At 34.9% G+C, this 19,682-nt stretch overlaps 1 protein-coding gene across 1 annotated transcript; it reads right to left on the bottom strand.

Annotated features, from left to right (window-relative positions):
- Positions 1–884: 884 nt before the first annotated feature.
- Positions 885–19,392, bottom strand: LOC121418755 (N-acetylgalactosaminyltransferase 7-like). Its single transcript, XM_041612838.1, has 11 exons — positions 18,610–19,392; positions 13,718–13,941; positions 12,760–12,926; positions 11,943–12,156; positions 11,425–11,598; positions 10,745–10,862; positions 9,503–9,625; positions 7,092–7,310; positions 5,830–5,895; positions 4,959–5,123; positions 885–4,490 (listed from the first exon to the last, which is right to left on the bottom strand). Exons 1-11 carry the CDS (start codon positions 18,805–18,807, stop codon positions 4,329–4,331), a joined length of 1,830 nt encoding a protein of 609 aa, XP_041468772.1. The 5' UTR covers positions 18,808–19,392; the 3' UTR covers positions 885–4,328.
- Between the last annotated feature and the right edge of the window lie 290 nt (positions 19,393–19,682).

Genomic DNA, 19,682 nt, shown 5'->3' with positions numbered 1-19,682 from the left:
TATTGTTAAACAATTATCGAGGTAAAGATACACAATACGTTTCTCTCCTTTGTAACCATTAATTTTATTTGAGGATCATTATAAAAGGTTGAGTCGCTGCCCGGAAAGCAGTAGATGGCAGGTTCGAATCCCACTGGTTCCAATTTTTTCTGACTTACGATTTATGATTTTCATACAGATCGAGCATACTGATCTTATGATTTTCATTACAGATCGAGCATACTGATCTTAAACAAATAGGAGTAATGCCGAAAATTTGTTAAACAAATTATAATTTCCTCCTATAAAAAAGCCTCTTAATTTACTAAATCGAAACTGTTATGAAAATCATATAAAAATCACCATCATTAACGCTATACTCAACCCAAGTACTGCATGGGTTAATGAACACCCTACCCCCTCTCTCACTCACTTGCTTTGTTTTCTCATTTCTTTCTTTCTCATGTCCCTCCTTCACATTTGATATCATTTTTGTTTTCTATTTTAAACCCACTTCAATTTTTTTCCAGTATACATTCAATTAACTGTATTCATTTTCATCTTCACATGAATGAATTCTGCCTTCTTAGTGTATTTTTTCAGCAAATCTAGCAATTTTTTTTAGCATGTTAAGACTGAAATGAAATACTACAAATACCTGAGTTTTCTCAGGATTCCCTGAAATTTGAGCATAATACAAGTTTTGAAAGTAACGAAACTGAATCCGAACTTATCGAATGTAAAACAAGAATATTTATATTTGTTCGAATCGTTGGTCGGCATGGCTTCAGTGCTTCCGTGATAACACATCCTAGTCATGGTAGCAGAATGAAAAAGGTATACAGTTTTAATTATTCTCTATCGGAGAATTCTATAATTACCAACTCTTGATTTTTGCTGGTTTATTCTTGTTGTTTTATCTTTGAAATGTTGAATTCATGCGCACAATAACTGAATCATTGTCTTTAAAATTACAGTACATATGAATTTCACATCTCCAAGTCAATATTGACATTGAACTATTTATTATCTTACTTTGAAAATATAATCTGTATATGATTGAAATCATCACACAGAAATGCATCATTAAAATACGCTTTGCACAGTATTATAGTCTTGTTTATTTGTTATGTATAACTATCATCTATTACAAATTTAATAAAATTAGAATTTATATTTATAACGTTTCATTTAGATCAACTTGTTTTCTTAAGTGAAACCCAAACATCATTTTATAAAAAAAAAATCTAGATGTCATGATCAAATTTCCAGATATAAAAATTCGTATCCACACAAGTCATAATAAAGAGAGACATGGGATATAAGCAACAGATGCAAAATTTTATTACTTTTTGTACTATTATCACGGTTTTCTTTCAACCATTATATGGGTCTGTATAATTTTAGAACGTAAACTCACTTCTCGGTGTTAAAGAAAATTTAGTTAAAAGAATATTCATTAGTATCATAATAATGTCAACCGAACTGTGAAAAAAAAGAGAGAAAAGAATTACAAAGAATATCCGATATGACTACAAACTAAAGAGGAGGAACATTGTGAGATAATCCGAAACTATACGTCTTCTGTTACTAAATCTTAAACGTGCGCACTGAGAAAAGAATTGGTTAATATAACAAATCTGTTGATGAAATGTGTCCAGCCGACGAAAAATCGTGAAAACCAACCAGTTTATTGGTTAAAAACCACCAAAAAATTGTAGATATAATTATGGTGGTTATTATCAGTCGAACGTCATAATTAACGACACATCGGATGTAGTTCCGTGCTTTGACCAATCCTTTTTTCAGAATGTAGGATTTCACATCTTCGCTCTAAAAATATTGAATAAAACTGACCCAATATTGGTTGAAAAAGAAACATGTTTGTTTTGTAAAACATTTTTTTTTCATCTATTCTAAATAATGAAAATCATTGATGTTATTAGTAAATAATCGTTTGACGTGAATAATCTGACAAATATGCACGTCACCTCTTGGCCTGATGTGGATTTAATTTATTGTACGATGTTGTTACATAATACCATCATTATAGTTCAGTAGAAATTATTGTTAAAAAACAACAATTGAGTTACGACTCAACAACGCAACATATTTTACATGAACGAAAATGGAAATTACGTCGTTAGTATTGCCTTTATGGATTAAGAGATATTATATGAATTAAAAATACCATAATCAGATAAATCTCTTTCAAAGACACTTAGGAATGTTAAGTGCCTTATTAATGAAAGACATTGTCAACAATAAATAGGAATATTACCACACACAGTTTAGAAAACGAAGTACAATAATAAAACAACAGAAATATAATACCATCATTCTTTTATATGACCAACATTATTGACAGATTATCATTTCCTGAATCAAAAAAAAAACATGGACATAGAAATCGGGTTTTTATTTCTAACAATTTGCTAAATACTTCTTTATAAAGAAGAATAAACCGCCCCCCAAAAAAAAAAAAAAATTAATGTTCACAAGCAATCATCAATAGAGTCTTGAATCTTTGCGCAGTGACATAAAGCAATACCCAGACTATATGCGCTAAATTACAGACTCCATAAATGGAATTAAATGATTCAATATATCAATTATTTATTTCGATTTTATGTGTAAATAAATAATTCAAAGATACTAGTAAACAAATATCTTTCGCGAACAAATTGCACGTTTTTGGTTGATGTTCCGGTACAGCGCATTAGCTCACAAAGTCAATACTTAAAACAGAGTAGGTTTATTCTAGAACGTTCATATTTCTTTTTCATTTTCTCTGTTTCTCATTTTTTTAATCGCATGAACAGGTCCTTATAAAATATTATCCTTTTAACAGACCACTGTCATCAACAAGGGTGTAATCTACAGTTTATCCATGAAGACATTTAATTGTTTTCAGAACTGACAACTTTCTTATTGATATACGTCTGTCAATTGCACGTAAATTGATAAATGTATAGTGTCAATATCATAATGAGGAGTTAAAAAATTAAGATCGTACAATATCATGAGACACAGGGCCCTTGGAACGAATTTTAAGTAGGGGTGCTGATGTAATTTGAAAAGAAAAAAAGGCTTTCACTACAGAATGGAATTCAAATTGGTCCCGAGAAATGGGGGGGGGGGTTCACTCCAAAATGGAAGTCAAATTGGTCCCGAGAAATTTGATAAAAGTCATTTTGGATAGATTTTATTTCATTTTGTTACACATCTTTTAGAATATATACCTGGGGTGCTGCCTATGGAGAATATTACACGCAGCACCCCTAAGGATTTTTTTTTGGTGCTTAGCACCCCTGCTGCGGGGCCATGATGAGACACTGCGTCTATCTCATTAATTAGCATCCCGGTTGTGTTACCAAACATTTTGATACACAATGATTTGCCACAAAATTAGCTGCTTTATAATATTTCTTAATACTGTTAATTCCAATATGCTATACTTAGGGGCAAACTTAATCAAATTAAACTTAATGTAAAACTAAAAAACACGAAATAAATAAATACAAAGGAATGTAAAGACATCTACACCAAACCACAAACTCACAACCCGAGCTAGATGTCCGTGAAAATACATCATAATTCTTAACCAAGGCAGATATAAGGAAATGGTATCAAGAAATTACGTTGACTTTTTAAAATCTAAAATGGTAGTTTTGGCAAACGAATATTTTTGAAAATGAGTTGCTTAGAAAGTTTTTAAATTGATGAACGAAAACTCGGGTCATACGATCCAAATTCTTTAAAAACAATAATAAACCGACTTGCAACACATGTTTACTTTGTTTCTATATTGGAATAACAATAATAAATGTACGAGAATTAATTTGTAGTTGTGGTTAGACGGGTAACATACAAAGTTTTCCCGAACTTTATATCGAAGCGATACGATGCAGATTTAAGTGATTATGACTGTGGATAAGTACCCACTGTCAATTCATTTTCTTATCTGATCTCACGACATTTTTAAAATAAACCAAGTTTTTACCATGTATCGTATGCTGACATCTGTAGGCCTTTTAATTCTAGGCCCTTTGGAAACTATGTTCACCACTTTATTGAGAAACTAAAAAAGAGAGACATTATTAACATTAATTTCTCCACCAGCTAATTAAAACTTGTAATTGTTATTCATGTTGTATTGACTTTCAGTCACTGTTATAAAATTGGAGATTTCAGCCTTATACAGGTTGTATAGACGGTATTCATGAATATAATTCATTGTTTATAATTATCTAACTAATTAAAACACCCTTAAAATGGCTTTTAAAGCTAATAACAATCTTGTATGAAATCCTCAACAGTATGTGCTACTATAATTATGAAGGGATATGCTACCGAACAGCTTTTGGTTGTATTTGTAATTCCTCTGGAGGGTTAATTTGAAATTGCTGGGTGCTCTTTTCATTATCACATTCACTGACAAAAAGGGTATGTTCGTTGCTATTGTGATCAAGGCATTTATTTGTGTTCTTCAACTGGAATCGTTGGTTAACCTGCAGAAAATGAAAATAAAGACAGCAAAAATAAATATTATTTTCGCAGACCTCTGATAGAGTTTATCTTATAATATGATGCTCTTCACATTGACTAAGTATTTGCGTCAGACAAGGGCGACACGTCCGCATGACGAATTAAATTCTAGTTATTTATTTATTCTTGGCACCTTTGTTTGTCGCCAACTTTTCTCGGAATTGGCTGAATCAATTTTGCTGATTTTTTCGTCATACATAGAATCTATCATAGATCCTTTGCATACTGCTCCCCATAGTAACGACCCAGACCCCCTTTTGTCACACCTTTCTTCCTTCTTTACCACCCCCCCCCCCTTCCACACCCTCCCTTTCGCTACTTGACAAAATCATAGAGGCCACTGTCCCCTGTGACACCATCCCTGGGTATGTCTATATATGGAATATAAATAATGCATAGAGAAACATCCGCCCTATGCCTATAACACATACCTCATCATAGTCCCAGAACGATGAATACTGAACTCTATTGCACTTGTCTATCCTGACTCTGGTCCCATCTACGTAGAAACAGTAATCATACAGGATGATTTGGCCTGGACCAGTAAAACGAAACCTCTGATTACCTCCCATACCATGACAATAATAAACACCAGCCTGTAAAAACAAAATCGACCAAAAAAAAGATAAATGAGCATAATTCACGGATATGTTATTAAATCAATACTTTGTTTGAAAAAGAACGACTGTTGGACGAAAATTTCTAAATTTTCAAACGTTTTCCCTACTTTCCTCGGTGAAAGTGGAGTGAATATTTTCCAGAACCCTAAAGAAATGTAAGCAATGTTATATCAACATTGCTGAATTATTGGGCTATCCTCCGATTTGATATCTATATTATGTTTTAGAATTAACTTTTGTATTTGATGTTTATTGTATTTCTTAAATTCGGACAAACAAGTCTCCCCTTTCCTGGATAATTTATTTTCTTTATTTTTTTTTCGAAAATGAAAGTATACCTGAGATGGATTTTGATGGGGTTACCATGCTCTCATAGATATAGGGAAACATTACATTTTTTAAACATACAAATTCACAACACATCGATAGTCTGTCCATGAAGGTCATGAGTCGAGGATATAGTTATCAATGATATATATTTTTGGCTAAAACGAAGCTTCTATCTTTATATGGTATGGTATGAAATAACCGTATGTTTTACACATCACGTTATCATGAGAAGGTGGAAGTAACTTGAAACAATATACCTTTCTTCCTGCTACCTTATTGGTCTAAGAGAATAGTCTATGCATTAACAAATCATAAGACACTAATATAAACTTTAACATATGTACACACTGACCTCTCCCCCTGCTGTTCCTTGGTGTCCCATGCTATCAACACACAATCCTGTGTGTACCGACTTAATCTGTGACAAAGAAATATAATCATAAACATTAAATAATTCGGCAATTTATTCTTTCATTTGAACAGTCTTGAAACAATCTAGGGGAAAAGGTATTTAATAAATGCTGGAAAACCACCACTCTGTGGTCAGAACCCAGTTTCGCGCCATCTAGTGTCATTACAAATAATCTCGAGATTGTTCAGATCGGAATAGTTTGCCGAAATAGCGTGATTATTTGAAAACTCGGGCTCGTGCAGATGATCCTCGAGTGTTTAAGGGTACACATAATGATGATACCAACCCTTAGAGTATTTGTTCACGAGCCAATAATAATATTAATTATAATTAGACATTCCTAATGCGCCGGTATCCATCATAAAAAGATGCTCATGGCGCAGTATTAAAGAAAAGAAAAAAAGGAAACCCTGCCGATATCTTTTGGAAGTTTATTCCGTAGGAATGGCCCAGCATATTGGAATGATCGACTCCCCATGAATTATGAGATTGTGGTACAGCAAGTAGATAAGCTAAGCTGAATTAGGGTTACGAGAGAGATTGGAAGGATTGCCATTCAGTCCATGGTTTACTTCTTGAAACTGAATAGACCAGTTCGTAGTTACTTCATGGGCAATTTTGGTCAAATGACCTTTCATTTCTTTCATCATGATAGGCAGATTTCAAAGCAAGATATTACGTAAGCTTGCCTTACATAGCAGGATGAAGAAATTGAATAGACCAGGTGACTAGAATAGCACACCAATGAACACTTGATGAAGGTATTTGTTGCATTCCTACTTTGAATGCATATCTTAGCATGTTGCACAATGTACTTGACAAACTGTGAAATACCAGTCGTTCGTGGAAGCATTGTTGTTTTTTTGTGGATGTAAATGAAAACGACAATTCAAAAGAATATATGAATAATCAAGACATCAAAGTTGGAGCTTATCTCATTAGATTTTAAAGCACCATGTCACTTTAGTACAAATGGCCTTCTTCTGATCATGCGTAGAATCTTTTGATCATGCGCAGAAAGGAACTACGAACTGGCTTATTCAAGAAAAACTCAAGATTTCATATTTTTTGAAATGTTCGAAATTGCTTGTTGTTAATGGTGAAAGTGTTAGACAATCGATGAATTGTGGCTGCATGTCAACTGGAATTACTGCATTTACATGGCTGTGTTTAAAAATATTTGTAAACAAATCCATTCTTACCTCTCCCCATCCCTGGTTAGGAGGCGGTGGAGGAAATTTCTCTAATGAATCAAATGCAATCTCTTCCATGAACCATTTAAAACTCTTCGGACAGTTGTGCCGTCTGAATCGAATCTGTTCCCCGATGTCACCGTAGGGTTTTCCGCGCAAATCTGGTCTGGCGGTGTAGAAATATTCTTTAAAGTCGTCCATCCAAACTTCGGCTACTCGCATGTAGTTCTGATACAAAGAAAGTAATAATTTTGCAAATAAATGGCGTGAATATTTTCTCAAATTTAAGCTTAAATATAACGGGTCTGCTGTAGCATGGCATTTTTCATCACTATATTGTAAAAATATGTAAAACGACTTTTTTAATTATAACGGAATTTTCATCATAATATATTTCTGCACTCTACATAAAACCAGCGGCGTAGATAGCGGGGGGGATGGGGGGATGCATCCCCCAGAATTTTAGGTGGGGGGGATGGTGTGTACAATCATCCCCCCAGGTTTCTGTGGGGGAAGAAGCAAAACTATACAGTAATAAAGCAATGAATGCTAGTTAAAATCAATCAATAATAATAGCAGTAATAATCATAACGTACAGCAATGACAAACATGATCAAAATTGGACTTTTATTCAGAGTCAATCATCTTATATGCATTTACAACTTGCAAGTTTTAAGTAATAACAACTGTCTTGCGTCGTCATATACATTTAAGGATCGTTAGGCTGTTTTTCCTTCATGTTGGGCATTATAATCCTTTACTGTTAAGGACTGTTTTGCATAACTATATTGGGTGAAAATAAACGTCTTCCAGTTTCAAGAAGAAGTAAGTCGAGGCGCAATGTATTTTGGAATTACTTATACCAGTGATTTCTGTACGTGCGCAGTCTTCTAGGTTTGAAGGTTATAAACTGTTACATTTCCTTACCTATGTTTTTATCATAATCATCATAACAAGGTACATAATAAGAAATGAATCGAAATTATAACAAGTTACTATCTATACAGTTTACTTCCGACAACCCGGTGAGGTTTATTTCATTTCCATACTTAATTCAATCAAGCCTTTGTAATCATGGTAATTTTAAACAGAGTGTGCTTATCATTTTAGTGTCCGCATATCTGCACGTGGATAAGAAATATAATGTTGAGCTTTTTTTTTATTTTACCCCTATTACTATAATTGTAATTGATATTTTTTTAGTTATTTGGCTGTTTATTTGTTTATTCCTTTAGTTGTTGATTCATTCGTTTGATCATCAACAATATCGCTACTTTTAAAAGAGTATACTACTATACTAGTAAAATAAGGAATACTAGTTATTCTAGATCATGTTTAGCAGGACTGTCATGACCAAGATGATAACTAGACATCCGACAAATGACATTTCTCTTATGATCATCTTTACTCATTGTCATTAATCAAACAAAAGATTACTGCCATGAAAAATGTGCAAGGAAGTTTGTTTATTACTGGATGCCCTGTTTATTGCTGAAAGCAAAGTGATTAAAAGACACACGAGATAATCCATGAGGCAGATCGTGTTATTTTGTTATCTTTAACTCGTCTGCTTTGGCCCATGATATTTTGTTTTTATCGAGTACGTTATCTCCTTCATTCTTTATATTTATATATTAATTATATATATATATGTATATATAAATATATATATAATATATAAAGTATGACCCAGCTAGGGATCATCCCCCCCAGGTCTAAGGACCTGTCTACGCCACTGCATAAAACAAAATCGGCTATAGTAGTATCACACATAATTTCAAACCTATAATATCTTAAAGATTAAAGTTCGGAATGTATCAATACTAGAATCGAAATTCCGGTCTATTGCAAGCAACCCTGTAGGAATTTAAGGAGGAATTCCATTCCAAATCGCAATGGCCCCATATCAGTCTTGCGATCGGCTACGATTTCAAGATGATGAGGACTCTATACAAGGCTCTGCAGTGAAGCAGAATTCGACATTTATAGCAAAATTCGATTTGTTTAAAAGATGGATCGCATGAGTACAGTGTGCTTAATCGTCCTTTCACAATTGATCTCCGGTCAGTTTACGACCGCCTGCAACATTTTTTTCTTTGGTATTGTACGATCGATCGCTTTGGTGTCTTACGAGCTCTCAAAGTCGTTGTAGGCGACCGCACGATCCAACTTTCAAATTGGTGTGAAACCACTCGCAATCACTCGTGCAAAACTAGTATGTGAACGCAAGGCCTTGTGTAGTACGACAGCTGTTGCATTTTTGTGAAAGCCTTTGTGCGATGAGGTAGATAGCAACTGATGCCTGTTGCAGCCTATCGTACGACCAAAAGGTTGCAAATGGTCGCAAACCATATAATTGTGAAAAAAGATCACGAAGTGCACAATATAAAGTCTTTAAAATTGATTAATTAATTTGTTACCATGTGAATAACGCTGACACCAGGTACGCCTGAGTCTGGGTAGGTGTAGGGAACACCTTTCCTATACACGTGACCAACTCGAGAACAAGGAACAAACTTTAACCTCCCTCCACACATCCAAATCTGGAAATTGAAGTTGAATAGAAGGAACAAACAGCTGTTATTACTGAAAGAAAAGCCTTGCAACGACTCCATTAAAAAAATCAATAATTCGTTACAAAAGAATTTGATTACAGTATCAGATTACATGTAAAACGTTATATAGATGATGTTATGTAGATATCCTTCGGTTACTGTCGATGACTAAATCAGACACAAGTTTTATGTGGTGTTAATATACCGACAATCAATAAAGTGTTCCAATGCTATAGAAAGTTGTCCTTTTTGCATACATGCATTACACCCATAAGTTTGTTTATTTTTAACATCCGGTAAGAAAATGTGCAAAAAAAAAACTGGAAATAAGTAAAATAAAGAAAAGGGGGAGGGTGGGACACGAGTAGTGGTTCATGAAGTGCTTTCTAGTTAAATTACTGGCAAATTTCATTTCAGCCAATGAGATAAAGGTATTTCAGTAGCTTACACCATTGCAGTTTTCAGTAAAAATCACTTGCATATCACTTCATGACTTTATGAAACACTTCATTTGATTGGTTAGATATTACAGACACCCCCCCCCAAAAAAATATATATATATATATCTTCTACACACAATCGAAATATTCAAGTAATCTCTTGATCTGTCGATCTGCTGGGACCCGTTTCATAAAGGTCTTACAACTGTTGTAACTTTGCCATTATGGCAACTACCATGGTAACAGGGCTCAGCAACCAATCAGAATCAATGTTTCTATGGTAGTTGCCATAATGGCAAAGTTAAAACAGTTGTAAGTCCTTTATGAAACGGGCCCCATATACTGCAACCTCATTTATTATCATCAATCACAGAAGCCACCGTCTTTTTAATAATTTAGGGTGACAAGATAATTTACGTTTATTTTCTTGATTGTTGTATATCGACTACAATTTATGTCTACTTCCCAAGTTTTTTTTTTGAAAGGGGAATGAGACTGTTGTGCAGAGATCTCCCTCCTGATGCTTGAGAAAAAAAATAGATTTGGAGAAAGAGATGTCGCAGAAGCACAATCTCGAGAAGAAACTAATGATAATTTTCAGACAAGACACTATGGTTTAACATAATCATATCAGACTATAAATGAATATAGTATTCTATTCACTGACCTTAAATGATATTTCGAAGTTTTCCCCGCCCCAAATTTGAAGTCCTGGATCATAAGCACCGATTTCAAAGAAGTATTCTCTGTCGAGTGCGAACAAACCACCAGCCATTATGGGCGAGCTGATATGAGATAAGATTTAATTTAAAAAAAGAAGAAAAATATATGTATTGAAACCAGTATTAGCATATAGGCATATTGACATGCATGGTATATCAACATGGAGAGGGAGGATATAAGAGTTGAGACATATTAAAAAAACCTGAACCAACTCTACAAAATGCAAGACTTTGAAAATTTTGGTTTGGATTATATACAGTAGACCGTACTTTAATTCTCATGATTTGGCCTTCAGCCATTATCTCAATGATTCGAAACAAACAAGGTAGAAAAACAGGAAGAGAGTGAACATGTAATTCATACATTGGTTCATTCATTCAAAATAACACAAAACATAAAGTGCAGGTGCATAATACTATTTATCTAGTCTGAAATGTTATTATTGTCACGCTTGCTTTTACCCAAGTTGATAAATCAGAGTAAATATGATCAGTCACAAGTTGAACTTTAATCGGTGGATGTTATTGTTTTAATAAATGCCTGACAGTCACTGTGGAAAAGACATACATAGACAACTGCAATGATGCATACGATGAGTAATGAATAAATATTTTGAGAACTTACTCGTATGGTTCGCTTTGATACTTGAGACCTAGTCTCTTTCTACTCAGATCAACTGGGATCCGTTTATACCAGAAATCCCAATCCATTGCACCACGACACATACCATCTCCTTGTGATCGATATTCAAAGGTATCGGCCGATATCGAATCGACGGTGGGACAGACCACGGTCGTTCTGGATTAGGTAGCAGAAATGGTAGAAAAAAATGGAAGGAATCCGTCAGTAAGGAAAATAGAAAACAATAATTAAAAAACAGCTTTCAATTAACAAAACAAATCCATTTGTGGCGCATTCTTTCAAGTCAAAGTTTTTTTTTTAGCAAAGGAAACTTTTTCTGAAAATTTTTCTGATTCTTGATGAATTTCACCCTAATGAAATAATAGTGAATTTCCTATGTTGAAAACGTGAAATGTTTGCATGAAACTGACAATGTATCGCTTGTTTAAATTGTTAAAATGATGTCCAACGTGTTTTCTCCCGAATACTAGAGAGAACAATCCTTAAACTCGAGCCATTACCTATTGAGGGCTATTTCTGTTAGCAATGGAACGAGCCAATTCGGAGAGCATTCACAATGGGCGTCGAGGAACGTGACCACTTGACCACGAGACTGCTCCGCGCCAAAGATGCGGGATCGAATCAGACCTTCTCGTTTGCTGTTACGGTAGAGTTTGACTTTACCCTGGAATTGCGGCTCGTCTATGTATTGCTGGAGTCTGGCTTGGAGGTGAGCTGAAATGGAACAGGGATTTCTATAATGGTTAGATGATGATCATGATGACGTTGATGATGATTGTGATAATAATAATGATGACGATGACGATAATGATGGGGATGATGATGATATTGTTGATGGCAATTATGATGATTAAACTTTGATTCAACAAATAGAACATTATGTTTTTTTTATTATGAACAATAGTGAATACGATTATGATTATGTGTTTGCAGATAGAAGTGGCGCCTGTGTATATAGGGGGTAATACGAGCTAAGGGTGGCGCCATTTTTTTTTAACTCATTGGTATAATACGTCTAATATATATTTACACTATCCACGCCATTCTTTTGATAATTCCTTTTCTTCCATTCTCCTTTCCCCTCCTTGATGTTTACTAAAAAGGATGTCCCTGTATGTCCCTGTCCTTGCATGCATGGAACAAGTATGTTGTAACATATTGTCTCTAATTGCTAAATAGTTTTTGATTAGTGATTACTTCTTTCCATCAAGTCATTAAAAAACAACCTATAATAAAACAGAGGTTATGATATTATCCACCTTTGATATCATGTTCTTGTAGATCTGTTTAAACTTGTCTTGTCCAATTATTACTTACATTTATCGCTGAAATCATCAACTAATATTACTTCTTGAAGTAAATTTGGAGGCGATGTGTTGATGATACTGTGTACCGTTCGTAGGAGAGTTGACCACCCTTCATTATGAAATACCACCACTACTGATGTATTTGGTAGATTGGTCGGATAGTGCCAGTATCTGCATCTAAAATGACATCAATAAAATGTGACGATTAGGTAACCAAGTCCAACTTTCTTAGATTGTCACAACGTTCATGTTGATTTGAGGTCATCTTCAACTGAGGTTAAATAAGAACAATTAACTACTTATTTCATTATTTTAGTTATGCTGGCATTGGCAATTGATCCTTACTTCATAATATGTGTATGTTTAAAGGAAGGGTAACTGATAGTAAATTCACTAAGGTTTGTAATGTTTACCATTTAAAGTAAAGTCAAGGGCTTATTCCATACTGTGATTTAAAAATATAGCAAATAATTATTTTACATAAGCTGATAGAGTCAGGGAAAAATAGGTAAATCAGGTCAGAGAAGAATTATGAAGATAACTGTGACCATTTCTTGGAACCATCCTTTCACGGATGGCCTATACATGAAATTAAAACGCGTACATTAATCCATGATGTTAAGGACGACTAAGAATGATGAATGAATAATATATTTAGCTCGTGCGCTAGTGCCCTTTGGCATGTTTGGTAAGGAATAAGTTTTGATCCTCATTACTAGGTCCCTCGGACAGGAACTTAAGCCTTTGGTCCTCTTGTTGTTTTGCTTACAAGCTTTCATGCTTTCTTAGAGATCGGGTTAAAAAAAATACCAGCCAAATACTTTTTCATTGCTTCGTAGTATCCACTGTGGAAATACCAACCTTTTTTTTAACGATCACAGCTTCTTGGGAAATCTATTACCCCGTCCCAGTGACTTTATCCTGCGTCAAGCAAAACTCATGAGATTTGAGCATGTGTACAAACTTACTCGTCTTGTCTGATATCATTCACAGTCCTGTCGAGTGCGATTCGATCGCTGATGACCATGTTGAAGCCATATTCTTTAAAGCTCTGATCATATTTCTCCTGATCACTGGGGTTCAGCATGACGGGGCGACCATATTCCCCCGCGCCCTGGCGACGCCCGTCCTCAGGAGGGGGCTCAAAGTTACCCATTGTACTCCTCAGGATGGGGGGCTCTACAATAAGTGTCTGTGGTAAAAAGGAAAGGAGAGAGTGGTTGATTAGTTTCTATGTTAATTGGAGCATATTGATTGTTTTCCTAATATATTCTGTTTATATTGACTACAAACAACCACTCCTCACTAATTCTGCCTAAAAAATTTCCACTATTTTTTTTCTGATTTTATGTATCGTTCCTGTATACAATATGGTATAATTACAAAACAACAACAAATATATAGGCCAATCTGAACCAGATGTTGTTAACCTCTTAATTCTTAGTTATACCATTAGTTGTAACCTATGTCATGATTTTGTATTGTTTATTGTTGGACAATTAATAAACATGATTTTGAGTTTTAACCGAACTATCCTTGCTAATGGAATAATGAATTCTCCCGAAATGAAATAACTCATAGACCGCGCTAACTGCAACCAGGAGATTACAATTAACCTCTTGAAATTTTGAAACTACGAAACATGTTAACCAAGATGCACCAAATGAATCGGCCTAGTATATGTAAATTAATGTTGTTTATAATGGGTCACAACAAACTGTGAAGGTACACTACTAAAATGTGCAAATTTCATTGGTTGCTCGCAACGCTCCCTCGCGTGCAAGCAATCGAAACTCGTTTTAGGGGGTCACGACAGACGGCGCCATTTACATATATACTAGCTTAAAGGAGAATGAAACCATTGGAACAAGATAGCTTGTGTGAAAACAGAAAAATCAAAGAAACAGATCAACAAAAGTTTGAGAAAAATCGGACAAATAATGAGAAAGTTATGAGCATATGAATATTGCGATCACTATTGCTATGGAGATAGCAAATTGGCAATGCAAAAAAGATGTGTGATGTCACTGATGAACAACTCTCCCCATTACTTTAGTATATATTTCACTTGAATTGCCTCTTTTATCACATCTATCCATTGATCATGTGTTCTTTCTACATGAGGGCATGTAATACATATTTTTTAAGAATACATAATGGATAAAGAGTTTGTATCATCATAAGAAAAAGCAAAAAGAGACATTTTGAGGGTATTTTATAGTCCACCAAAGGGAAAGTTGTTCATCAGTGACATCACACATCCTTGTCGCATTGCCAATGGGAGGATCTCCATAGCATTAGTGATTGCAATATTCAAATGCTCATAACTTTCTCATTATTTGTCCGATTTTTCTCAAACTTTCTTTATTCTTATTCTTTGATTTTTCTGTTTCTACACAAGCCTATTTGTTCCAAAGGTTTCATTCCCCTTTAAAGTGACAATCATTCTTGCTCGGATGCTGCACTTTCCTTCATGAAAATAACTGACATCTGTTTCGTCACCGTGACGTCACCACTGCTTACAAATACATATCTATGCACCCCCTAAAAAAATGACATAGGCAAACCCGACCTTTATTTGCCACAGGTAATCGCAAATCGTTGTGCATATATATAACTGTATAATGGTCTATAAAATCATGTAAACAAGACTCTATTTACCATTAATTACAAATATGTTTTCGACTGTACATGTAAAATAGAGAGATCCAGGCAGCTGTGACATATTAATTTAGACGCAGAGAAAATATGACCTTCGTGGTTGGTATGAAATAAAAAAAGGGATATACGGAACACCGGGGTATATACTAACAAACTGAGTAACAGGGAGAATCAATATAGGGAGGGGGGCAGTAGGAAACGTCACCAAAATATTTTATGGGGGTCGGGGAACATGATGCCATTCCTGCATAAATAATAACATGAATTTTGAAGTCTTCCTTTTATTAATGGTCTTGAATTGCAAATATTAAAAAATCAAAATAACTTTTATACTTGAAATCATAGTTTCCCTCGCTTGCTCGTAAAATTCAAATTCAGGATTGTTTCAGGAAGCATTTTGTATGAACCCCTAGGGTTCAAGTTTGAACCCCTATTTAAAAGTGTGATATGTTTATGTTAAATAAACACAACACAACCATAGGCGGATCCAGGACCAGGGGCGCGAGGGGCCTGCCCCCTAAAGGCGGAGCAAAAATAAGAGGGGAAGTAGGGGAAAGAAAGAAAAATTTTAAAAATGAAGGGGAAAGAGAGGAGGAGAAAAAAGGAGGAAAATTAAGAGAAGGGAGACGAATGAATAAAATAAGGTCAGGGAAAGACTATAACCAAATCTTTCATGTCACTATATAAATTTTTGCTGACGCTTCGCGCTCACATTTTCTGTTCGATGATTATATTGCTCAATAAGCTGATATGGAGCTTAAAATATAAAGTTTTTAATTCAATATACAAAACATATTTCAGCTCGGACATCGTGCTTTCAATATTTTTTTTTTACAAATTGATGTTTGTCCACTTTATAGTGTGAATATCAACATTTTCTGCTTGCGCTCGCATTATTTGATTTTCCAATATTGTATTTTTTGTATTCCATAAAGTTCTAAAATATCCCTTTTCAGGTGTCTGATTGTCAAAATGTAGGTCTATAAGCTAGCGATTTGCGCTTGCATTTTGATTGGTGAGTTATGTATACTTCCTTATTAATTCTATAACAAAATACTTAAAATCTCCTTCTTATGACTGTCACAGTGTATCAAAACTTTCGGCTTGTGCTTTGCGCTCCCATTAATTGTTGAAAATATGTTAACCCATGCATCCTATTCAAAATTACAGAAGTGCTTAAAATGTCAAGTTTTCAGGCCTCAATATCAACGAATTTCATTAGGCTTATTAGATTAATAAATAACATATTCATGAATCACTAATAACTAAATTGTCCCTTTCAGAATGGAATATTGACAAGTTTCATCTCGCGCTTAGGAAGAGGAATATGAAAATAGTCATCATTTTCATATGATGACAAACATCCTTGGAATGTCCCGGTCCTAGGACAAAAAAAAATAAAAATTATCAGTTCGCGCTTCGCGCTCGCATCATTTATTAAATGCGTTCACATCCACTTCACAATTTTCCTACACAGTACTTGAAAAAGTGCTTTAATTGACCCTTTTCAGATCGGAATCGCAGACACTATTTATTTACATGATAAAAAAATGTATTCAGAATGCCCAGGTCTGTCTGTCGCACGCATGTTTATTGAGATACGCAGTTTATTCTTTATTCAAAACGTGCTTAAATTATCCAGTTGCAGATCAATATATCCAAAAAATTTCTGCTCGCGCGCGCATACCGCTCGCATCAATAATATTTACATACCTATCCCGTTCATGATTACAAATTTTGCTTAGAATGTCCATATTTAGGTCGGAATATCAAAAGTTTTAAGCTCGCGCTTCGCATTTAATGCGAAGCGCGTCTTAATGGCTAACTGCAACAATCCGTTAACATGTCCCTTTGCCAGAACCCATATTAAACATTTCTGCTCTCGCTTCGCGCTCGCTGTAATTATCTAGTTGCATTTCAGGATCACAAAAATTGCCCGAAATGTTGAATTTTCAGAACAAAATACATGAATTTTCAAAAACACTATTAAAATAGGGCTTATGAGATTATTACACATGTTTTATAAGAATAAAGATAAGAAGTGACTGTTTATAAGAATAAAGATAAGAAGTGAATGTTAGAACTACCCTTCAAAGAAAAAATATCAACTTTGAGCGGCCAATTGGGGAAAATATGGGTGAAAAATTTGACCCCCCTCCCTATTGGCGGAAACTGGATCCGCCCCTGACAACAAACCCACGAGGCCACGATCCATGCATTTTGCAACTATCTACCATTGTAATGTTCACATTGTTGCTTGTTATATCGTTCTTGGGCTTCTATATCATACAAACCACGATCGACTCAAGCAGATAATCAGGTTTTTATTTAAGCCTAGTGTGTGTCATCTTTCCTGAGCAATAACTTGCGTCTGGCCAATTATTATCACGATCCATTTCTGATCAATTGTGGCAAGTCATTCCAAGTCACCAGGCATGACCCGGGTGTTTGTCGGGTGAAATCATATCAGTTTATCCGAAGCGTAATCGGTGATGGTTTTGATAGAAGGTGGATGAATTATGAAGTCGGTATTGATCAGCCAAAATAATGATAAAATATTCTTAATATCGTAATGATAACCCTTGCAACGTAAGAAACACTGGCATGTATAGGAGAGGGGGAAAGAGGGCCTGTGTCCAAAGCACCACTTTTGGGGGAAGGGGTGTCAACGGGCAGAGGTTAGCATGGTTAGGGAATGAAGGGGAGAAAAAAGGAGGGAGAGGTAATCCCTTTTGATATTATGTTAATATGAAAACATTAAATAAAAAAATAATTGATATGCACATAAACCTAATTTATTGATGCAATTGTTGATCTTTCTGAAAAACAAAATTGATGTCATGATGTACCCAAAGTAATAGTTTAATCAATCGACTAGAATATTCTTCAGGTAGGCCTATTTTCTGCACACTCTTGTACATACCCCCACCCCTTTAAGTAAGAAGCAGAAATAGTTTTGGATCTAATCGACTTGATATTACGATCTAAAGTTCTATCCACTCATTGGGTGTATATGAGTGGATAGAACTTTAAATAGTAATATTGCTTGTGAAGTGGTCAATGCACTGTAGCCTATATGTCTAGCTATACCGCACAAATTGTGTTATCTTTTAAGGCATTTAATAACAATGTAGTATTTTAGCAATATTGTTATTGATATCATTAATATTATTGATAATATTCTGAGAATAATACTTACATCCATCTGCATGTCTGGCAGACCGTCGGGTAGATCATTGCTCCTTCTCAACCCCCTCCATTCGTCGTAAGGATTCCAAAATGTAGAGTCTTGAGTTGTGAATAATAATAGAACTGGTATCAAGAGCATTAGTACAATACATAATACAAAGAATTTCTTACACCACCGAGAGCGTCTACTACAGCACCTACCAACCATTGCTACCGCTTCCAGTTATCACGATACCAAGAAAAATAACACATGTATACAGGAATCTGCAGATGTATTGTTTCATACAGACGAGTATCAATTATCAATTGCAGAATACCAAATGTACATAAATCCAGTTAGAGTATGATATTCCCACTGAGCGACTCCGTGATATTCCATGCACAATATCAGTTTTGTTATTTTTCATGTTGAAGTGGCAGACTATACAAGCTTCCAAACATAGATAGGAGTACCAATGATGAAGGTCATCGCTACATGTTGTCTGCTAAAGAACACCAGCTACCCTTAAGCTTAAGAATGCAAACTTAAGAAGGCGCCGCGTGTAGAAGATATACCATACGATGAATGGTTGCGATGCTATGTTTCAACAGTGTATTATTTTGGTACCCGTATATTGTTGATTAGAACGACAAATTGAGTAGAAACGCACGATAATTATGATCTGATGTTTGCTGACTGGACTGATAAACAGCACTATGTAGTAAAGGTGGGCTCGTATAGCGTATTACATACCATGTGAGTACTTGAATTGTATGAACGGGTGACTCCATTCGCCCTGAATGAACACAAAGAATACAAATAGGGGTATAGACTTTTGCCTTTTGTGTAAACGTTGCACTGTTTTCTTACTGGCTTTTGAAGTTTTTATTGGCCACGTTGGCATAAGACGAATCAGTGAAAACTGCAAAGACCATAAACATCCAATCAGTTAAGACATGCATTTTTGGGGTAATATTATTAATTTATATTACCAGTAAATCATCGTAAACGGAAACAGTACGCCCAGTCAATCACCTTTAAACCGAAAATGGGTTTTGATGAAGTTTTAATAATCATATAGGCCTCAAAACAGGGCTACCTTA

The sequence above is a fragment of the Lytechinus variegatus genome, chromosome 7 (assembly GCF_018143015.1).
Source record: "Lytechinus variegatus isolate NC3 chromosome 7, Lvar_3.0, whole genome shotgun sequence".
Taxonomy (NCBI): domain Eukaryota; kingdom Metazoa; phylum Echinodermata; class Echinoidea; order Temnopleuroida; family Toxopneustidae; genus Lytechinus; species Lytechinus variegatus.
Note: the sequence above shows the minus strand (reverse complement) of the source record. Positions and strands in the feature narration are given on the sequence as shown.

Excerpts from the sequence above, each read along its gene's own strand:
- LOC121418755 (XM_041612838.1), bottom strand. The coding sequence starts at position 18,807 with ATGGTTGGTAGGTGCTGTAGTAGACGCTCTCGGTGGTGTAAGAAATTC. Across the intron at positions 13,942-18,609 it reads TGCCAGACATGCAGATGGAT|ACACTTATTGTAGAGCCCCC; the intron begins GTAAGTATTATT and ends TTTTTACCACAG. Across the intron at positions 12,927-13,717 it reads AATGATATCAGACAAGACGA|ATGCAGATACTGGCACTATC; the intron begins GTAAGTTTGTAC and ends ATGTCATTTTAG.